At 39.1% G+C, this 9008-nt stretch overlaps 2 protein-coding genes across 2 annotated transcripts in view; one reads left to right on the top strand and one right to left on the bottom strand.

The window, feature by feature from the left end:
• The window catches only part of RB1 (retinoblastoma 1), an 85393-nt gene that overhangs the window by 27857 nt on the left and 48528 nt on the right, over positions 1-9008 (bottom strand). The window lies entirely within an intron of this gene.
• On the top strand, positions 828-1908 carry LPAR6 (lysophosphatidic acid receptor 6). Its single transcript, XM_009999065.1, has one exon. It carries the CDS (start codon positions 828-830, stop codon positions 1848-1850), a length of 1023 nt encoding a protein of 340 aa, XP_009997367.1. The 3' UTR covers positions 1851-1908.

The raw sequence follows: 9008 nt of genomic DNA, 5'->3' as shown, positions 1-9008 counted from the left end.
GGACCAGCACTCTGCTGGTGACCATTTGCACGCGTGCAAGGTACAGTCCCAGCAGACCCATTATCAGATTAGGGGAAGGCAAACAAACTGAATTGAAACCATTCTTCAGAGTCCGACCTCTTCTTCCTGTGATGTCATGCTACAAATTGCCCGAGCTCTCTTCCCTCCTCTCCAGAAGAAGCCGGGCTGAGGAGAGGCTGCCAGGGTGCAGGACGTGAGGGCTGTGCTCTGCAGGAACAAACACGCTCTGGAATTTCATTTCTGCCCTCGCAAGCAGCTTGCTTCCCGCCCCGTGGGGCCAGCCAGCCAGCCTGCCAGCGCTCGGAGGAGCCGAAAAGCTGGTTTTACAGACAGAAGGCTGAGGGAGAAATGCAAACACAGACACTTTGTGGCGACCAGGAAATCGTTTTCTACAACGTACAGTCCCAGTAAATTTGGATGGACAAGACTTCACCACCACCATCTGCAGCCAGCAATAAGGCAGAAAGTTCTACAACAGCTTCAGCAAATCAAGGGGGGAAATGGAACTAAGTGAGCTTCAAGGCGACCTCATCTGCCACAAATGATACGGTTTCTGACTCTGGAAGAGTGGCTATGTGATTACAAATAGCACTTGGAAGAGAACAGTGACCTCCTGGTGATTACTACTGGAGATGTGCTCCCCTGCTGCAGAGCTTGTGCTTCTCCCCTGAAGCTGTGCAGTGCCACGAGCTTACCAAAGTTCACACTTCAAAACCATCTGCAAATTCTTCTGGAATTTGAAAAAAGTTGCAACAGAAACACCAGAGAAACCTCCAAATCGCAAGGATTTTAAATATACCATTATAATGGTAAGCTCTAATTGTTCCACTGAGGACTCCTTTAAATATACTTTATATGGCTGTGTCTTTAGCATGGTGTTTGTTCTCGGCCTCATCGCAAACTGTGTTGCTATCTACATTTTTACTTGCACATTAAAAGTGCGAAACGAGACTACAACTTACATGCTTAATTTAGCAATATCAGATCTGCTTTTTGTGTTTACGTTACCCTTCAGGATCTATTACTTTATAGCAAGGAACTGGCCGTTCGGAGACATCCTTTGCAGGATTTCTGTCACCCTCTTTTATACGAACATGTATGGGAGCATTTTATTTCTGACTTGCATAAGCGTAGATCGCTTCTTAGCCATAGTCCACCCCTTCCGATCCAAGACTCTCCGAACCAAAAGGAATGCAAAGATTGTCTGTGTTGCAGTGTGGACAACCGTGCTGGCAGGCAGCACACCAGCCAGCTTTTTCCAGTCTACAAACCGCCGCAGCGATACTGAACAAAGAACCTGTTTTGAAAACTTTTCAGAGGACACGTGGAAAACCTACCTATCCCGGATCGTTATCTTCATTGAAATAGTTGGGTTTTTTATTCCGCTCATCTTGAACATGACCTGCTCTACTATGGTCTTACGGACTTTGAATAAACCGCTTACATTAAGCCGGAATAAATTAAGCAAGAAAAAGGTACTCAAAATGGTTTTTGTCCATTTGGTGATATTCTGCTTCTGCTTTGTGCCTTATAATGTGACATTAATACTTTACTCCCTTATGAGAACACAGACCTGGATTAATTGTTCAGTGGTAACTGCAGTCAGGACTATGTACCCTGTGACGCTGTGCATCGCTGTTTCAAACTGCTGTTTTGACCCTATAGTTTATTACTTTACATCAGATACAATTCAAAATTCAATTAAAAAGAACCGTTCAACTAGAACACAGGACATCAGATTCTCTGAAAGGCCAGTTTCAGAAAACTTCATTCAACACAGCCTTCAGACTATAAAAATGAAAATATTTGACAATGACTCTACCATATAAACTGTATTAAAAGACTACTTGGGACTAAACTGGAACTGGAAGCCTGCACATTTCTTCAGCTGTGGAAATATATTCTGATATGTAAATGTTACGCTTCTGTCGCATCATAAAAAGTTTATTATAAGACTGTAAAAGTATTAAGGATAATAGTACACAGAGCAAGTATCTTAAGAATTTACGTCAAATGTCTGTCCTGACAGGTTGTATGTTAGAAATGAACTTCTGCTTTCAGATTAGGTTAACCAAAGTCCAAAGGCTGTCTGTCAAGTCAAACACAAATTATAAAGTAAGTGGTTTTTTCTGAAGTGAAAAATTTTTTTAAATTACACCAGCTTCCAAGTTACTGAGGACAGAGGTGAAACTACCTGGTTTATACTCCAGGATCCAGTTGCTGAGGAAAACAGCAGTATTTATCATACCACTTCAGCTATTGTGCCTGCTCTGGAGTCTCCTCTGTCTTACTCCTCTCTCCTGTCCTCCCCCCTGGCACCTTCCTTTTTAGGGACCACTGTACTCTTAAGGGGCTTCAATTAATGGGCTACAAGAACTTAATTTCTCCCAGGTTTATCTGAGAAAACGTAAGATCCACAAGTCTTGCCCCCATAAAGCAATTAAATCCTCTGGTAGTTTAGGGCATCTGGAAAAAAGTCAGACAAACTGGTTTTTCTTCTCACCTCTGTCTCAGATGTCTGTGTAATTATAACAAAATAACCTGTGATGACTAAAGTTAGTGCTTTAGGTACAGTACCACTTTATTAAACTCTTTTGTGAGAAGTTCTTCAACTCAACATGACTTTTGAGCAAAATAACATCCTCCAAATAAGGTAATTCAATCTCAAAGTAGTAGTTTCTTAGAAAAATATGACCTTTGCTAACTAGAAATGAGCATGTGCATCAACTCAAATATTTCTTCTAGGAAACTACTTAGTGTCCCATTAAAAAAAAATCAAGACACACTCATTTTTAGGGTGAAACGTCCTCTTAAATATTTGTGTCCTAGAAATATTTTTAACATAAGCATTAAAAATTACAAGTGCTATTTTGTTGCAAATTTCATAAAGTATAAAAATAAATTACTTGGGGGTAAGTGCCAGCAAAATTAATCATGACTTTCTGAAAAGTCAAAGACATGTGAAAGGAGAAATCTACGTATATGACTGTTACAAACAGGCATATATAGACAAAAGTGCTTTAAAACATCCTGCTACGTGTTTCCCAACTATTAGAACACTGTGTACATTTTCCTCAAAATTAACTTAACATCGCTGTAAAAGTAAATAAACATCCAGAAGGTAAAAGTAAGCAGTAAGTGTTGGTTTTTCCTCCCCAAAAACAACTGAGTCAAGAATAAGCACTGAGTTAAAATTAATTTGCACTTTAGATGTGTGGCATTCAGTTGCAACACAGATCAGCATTAGGAAAAACGAGGCATTTTTACTTTGGGGCCATTTACAGAAGCACAAATCGATGTTGGGAGAAAACACATGTTGAGCTGTTGGAGCACACGAAGTGTTAGCTGATTGAGTTTACCTCTCTTGGCAAAGCTTTTGCTTAATTGTTATAAATCATCTGTATCTTGCCTACTACTACTGGAAAACTAAGTTACTTGAAGACTACTAGAAATGAATGCTGACTGAATTCTAAATTTAACAGCATTTTAAATCTTTATGTGCACAACTTACAAAAGGAAAATTCAAGTAGTGTGAGCTTAAGCTACCAAGGGGGCACGGATACAAATGTCTGTGTAATATCCAAAAATAGGCAGTTATCTTAGCTAGGAATCCTAAAGTCTTCTGATTCATGTCTGTATTCAGAAAAAAAACCAAAACCCCTAGCATGAGTAGAATTCTGTACATTTTCTATACGCCAGTGATAAATCCAGTCACTGACAAATCTGAAGTTCAAAAGCCAGACAGATGTGCATCTCTAGCATCTCAATGCATCTCTCTCTCCAAAGAGCCTGCTTAATATTAGACTGTCTCCAAAGGCTGTGAGACTAAAGCCCTTAATATCACTGCTGGGCTCTGTTTCTGAGCTACTGCTCTCCCTGAGCTTGGCAGAGCTGTTACTCGTTTTAGTGGCAACTTGGTCAGCAATGCCTCTGCATTACAGCAGCCAGCACGCTGGAGCCTCACCCTGCTAAAGAGAAGCTGCTGTTGTTGAGATTACGAAACTGCAGGGAAAAAAATGAATTGAAAAATCACCGACTTAAAAGCAGAACAAGCAGATGAGTCGCACGCATGCGTTACACCTCTTGAAACCAGACTTTCCTTGGTGTGTTAACTCAAGAGTCTGGGGAAGCATGAAGAGTAGGTCTTTCAGCAGAGCCTGCCTTGGACTCATTTTCTAGGACAGTAGTTTCTGCTTTTTATCATAGCATAGTGCAACACAGCACAGTACCTTTCCAACCAGTTAACAGCTTGGTATCTTTAAACTGTTTGATGAAGCTTTATATCCTTTATTATTACTTTATTTCTACGGAGGAAAAAATAAAGAAAAAAAAAATAAAAAAGAACAGTCAAAGAAGAAACATATGTAATTTACAGAATCTGACCATTACTTGAGAAATTCCCAATCTGACTGATTCAGGAGAGGGTGAGTGAACCTGTACCTCCCACAACAAGCTAGTATCATGCCAAGCTACCAGCTATTCAGCACTGGATGAGGTTTTCTCCACCATTTCCAGTTTTGCAACAAGATTATCCTGGAGAGCTGTGGATGGGGCAATGTCTTCCCTATTATATTCCTGAATAGCCAAGTTCCTTCCCTCTGCTCCCACATTCGATACAAACTCTTCTATCTCACTGGCAAGAGCTTATGCCAAAATTTAAATCTAGATGAGGGAATCATGCCTAGGCATCTCTATTAAAATAAGGCCTATATTGTCAGAACTCCTGAGCATCTGAATGTGTTGCATTCAGCACTTCCTAATACTACTTATTTTTAGCCATATGTCTAGGCAAGGGGGTTAGGAAATCAGTTTTAGGATCAAAACAAATTTGTTCTTTGTAGTCTGGGTTCTTAATCTACAGAGTGCAGATACTACACAGTTACCATAAAAATAAAAGCAGAGAAAATGTAGCTGATTACAAGCATTTTTAATCTAAACCAAGGCAGGCAGCAGTTGATAACTAGCTTATTAACCAAATTTCAAAAGAGAAGGAAAAAGAAACAAACTTTCTGTCAATACCATTACTTTCAAAACAAACCATTTCCCATTTTATACTCTTCATATTGAGCTTGACATTTTAATTTCTGGTTTTAAAATATTTGTGCCTATCTTTGACATTTAAAGAAATGTCAATAACAAGTCAAATACACCTTTTTATTTTTTCATCTGAAAGTGGTTTAAAAAGGTGACACTTCAGGCAGGTAAGAAATCCTTAACTGGAATTAACCTCCAAACTTTTATTTCTTAAGGAAGAAACCCCAGTCATAGAAATGTAAAGACTGGAAAAGAGCTTGAATATTGAGGCAGAAGATGAGTTGCTGTACTGGATCCGACCCCAAACATTCAGCTAATTTACAGTCCTGCCTCCAACAGCAGTCAAAGCTGGATGCCTAGGGAAGAAGACAGAAGGAGAAGGAGAGGCATACAAGACTTTCTCTTGTCCAAGTGCTGTCCCACGTCACCAGTTGTATCTCAGGACTTTCTGGGTCAGATGAGTTTCTAGGTTCAGCAACACTACATTTTTTTCTTAGGTGAGCTTGGCCTGTCTCCCTCTGAACTCATGTAAATTTTTTAACAACCACAGCATTCTGCAGGAAAAAGTTCACATTCTGTGTCTGTGAGGAGAAGGAGCAAAACAAAGCTCCTTTTGTTTCAAATCCACTAGTTTCTTTACTGTCCTCTCATTTCTTTTGGAAGAGGTAAGGAGCACCTGATTGCCATTCAGCCCTTCCACATCACTCCTAATGTCTAAAGTATACTGTTGCCTCTTACAAATGAGAAAGTAATTTTCATTTGCAATTTCAACCACCACTGTTGCCAAAGATGAGATTTTCAAAATTACATAAAGAATGCAGCTAAAACTACAATGAACCCAGCAAGGCTCACTTTGAAGCTTTTAACTTGAAAATGCCACTTGAGCACAGTATCCTCTAGCATTATTTATTCTTCCAAGTTATTTTCTAGGAGTTTTATCAATGAAGAGCATTTTTTTTCATACTTTTCCAGCAGTAAATGTAATATTATAAGGTTCTTGCACCTGGGCAGACCTGTAAATCCTGACAAGTTCCCTTTTTTGCTAGACTATTATAATTTATACCTCAGGGTTACTGGCATTTGAGCATCACTAACAAAATGAAAGAGGATACATATCAAAAGCTAAGGTAAAATGTAAATCAGAACTATTCTAAATCTGGAAGTTGTAAACACCTGGATTGCATTTGTTCTGCAAGTATCAGATTGCTCAAAAAATTGTAGAAAAGAACTGACAATCACCAAATTAGCACGTTTTCAGAACGTACTTAACAGAGATCATTTAGGGTGAATGCAAATTCAGAAAGTCACACTTTAAGTCTAATACTTCTGCAAGAAGCTGGATAGAGAAGTTTGTTCTAATCCTCTAATGCTGCTTTGACACTGAAGACTCACTGATTTATCACATCCACCCCCATCCAGTTCCTGTTATACAACTGTTTATAAAGCAAGCCCAGTTTTTCCCGTAAGAAAACTGAACTTATCACAAAATTAAAAAAACAAAAAGAACCTTGCACACATCATCTGGTCTTCCATAAAACCTATCATTTTGCTGGAAAACGACAATTCCAGAACTGAGAATTTAGATTTCTAATTATTTTTTCTATTTGACCAGCAGTCTGTCCCTGCTAGTTACAACAAAACTAAGAAGTTTTCTAGTTTAAACATGAGAATCAAACCACAACCAACCACAAGAGAAGGCCTCTAGCAAGAAGCTCTTATCTCTTTATAAAGAGATAAGAGATTACTTTTACTCGCAGAAAGCTTTCGGATTTGCCCTAACTCCACTTTTCTTAAACAGTGAGCTGCTTGCCTTAAAGGAAAAAATTATTAAATAACAACGCTAGTAACAGGAGGCACCCAAAACTAATGCCATGATCTTGGGAATAATATTGAGTCTATCTCACATGAAAGCAACTGTTGCTATGTTAACTCTTCTGCTTTTCAGATGAATTCTGCAAAAATTGCTGCTTTAAGAAATTAAGTCAATTGTATACATTAGTTTCAAGTCTTAGCCCTTCTGTAAAATGATGCAACATTAGATCTACTAAAGATCTAGTAATCTTTCGAAGTTTGTCCTGGCAAGCACTTCCTAAAAGCAACTATTAATGTAATAAAAACTGAAGACACTCCTGGTCACTGGATTACAAAAAATTGAATAATTCATCACAGCATCAAGAACCCCACTTTACTTAAGTTGAAAACATCTAAAGTAAAATTTTGATGCTTTTACGAAGCAGTGAAAGAAGTACTCACAGCATTGCAGATATTTCTTAATGGAGAAATTTGTTAAGTATATAACAAAATACAGCAAAAACCTGAGAACAGAGAAGGTGAAGCAAGTACTAAAATATCTGCCTTTTCAGCCCTAACAAAATTAAGTTTCATTAATGAAAACAAATAAAAAAACTCTTGGGTCTATTTGTTTACCTAAGTTATTACAAGGGCATGTGGTGATAGGACAAAGGAAAATGGTTTTAAACTAGAAGAGGGGAGATTTAGGTTAGACATTAGGAATAAGTTCTTCAGTGTGAGGGCAATGAGACACTGTCATAGGTTGCCCAGGGATTGTGGATTGCCCAGGTTGTGGGTGCTCCCTCCCTGGAACTGTTCAAGGCCAGTTTGGATGGGCCCTTGATCAACCTGGTGTAGTGGAAAATGTCCCTGCCCACGCAGGGGGGTTGGCACCAGATGATCTTTAAGGTCCCTTCCAACCCAAACCATTCTGTGATTCTATGACTTAGCACTTTTTCACTGAAATAAACTTTACTATAACTGCTGCAAGCTCAGATTGTGTTTCACATACTCCTGGGAGTGGGTAAGTGCGGGGAAAAAAAAAATCAGCAGCAATTCCTGTACAGATAAGATCTGTGAGTTTCTCTGAGCTGCTGGAAGGTGCCAACAAGCACAGACAGAACATGCCAAGCAAAGGCTCTGTTCTGGACCCCACTAACTCCCAAGTGGGAAGGACAAGACGTCAACACTTCAGGTACTTACCCAAGCCAGGTTCAGACTAGGTATAGTCCAGCTGGCTAAGCCTGAAGCCTCTGCTCAGGGGTTCAGGAGAACACCAAGCACACAGGTCCAGGTGTTGATGGCAAAGCACTTGGCTATACCATGGGCACTTACCACCTTTGCCAACCCATTCTGACAAGCAAACCCAATCCAAATGAAGAGCTTCAAGAAAACCTAGAAGGAGTACCTTTCTGGAGGACAGTGAGCACTACTCCTACTCCACAGTTGTAAGCAGGGGGATCCTTATGCCTGGCAAAGACTTGCTATTCCTGGAAAGTTACTGTAAGCAACTTTACTGGAAAGTTACTGTATCACTCAGTGATATAATCATGTAACTGAAATACCATACATTTATACAATATAAAATCAGGCACAAAAGCACTTACTTGGCCTACAAAAAAACCAAACCAAACAAAAACAAACACCATGCATTTATGCATACAATAATTTAAGGAAAATACAGCAAGCAGAGAGACAAAAGCATATTTTCAGTGACATATAATTTGGCTGTTTGAGTTTATCAGGATGCTGTTATCCCCTTAAGAGCCTGAAAATTGAGCATATAGCTGGAAAAACATCTCCACATCAGCATGTTTGTTTGGCAGCTACTTTGCTTCCTAACAGAAGCTATTTCTAGCTTCCATAGAAGAGTTGACTACTGAATGACTCAAATAACACAGCAGTGAGGACAGAAAGAGCAATAAAAGCTTATGACAATTATTTAGAACTGTGGCTCATAAAAAAAGGAAGACCAAAAAAACCCAAAAGAAAATTTAATTCTACCCATTTCACCAGATTTGTTTCACTACAAACATTTACAAAACTACAAAGTTAGAGAGCATAATTCCAGCAGCAGGGATATGGCCAGAGAATTTAAACCAAGCATTATTTACTTTTGTATTTAAGGAGACAGCCATGTCAAACTTTCCCCAGTTCAGCAG

Source organism: Chaetura pelagica, unplaced genomic scaffold (genome assembly GCF_000747805.2).
Source record: "Chaetura pelagica isolate M959 unplaced genomic scaffold, ChaPel_1.0 scaffold226, whole genome shotgun sequence".
NCBI classification, from domain to species: Eukaryota; Metazoa; Chordata; class Aves; order Apodiformes; family Apodidae; genus Chaetura; species Chaetura pelagica.
Note: the sequence above shows the minus strand (reverse complement) of the source record. Positions and strands in the feature narration are given on the sequence as shown.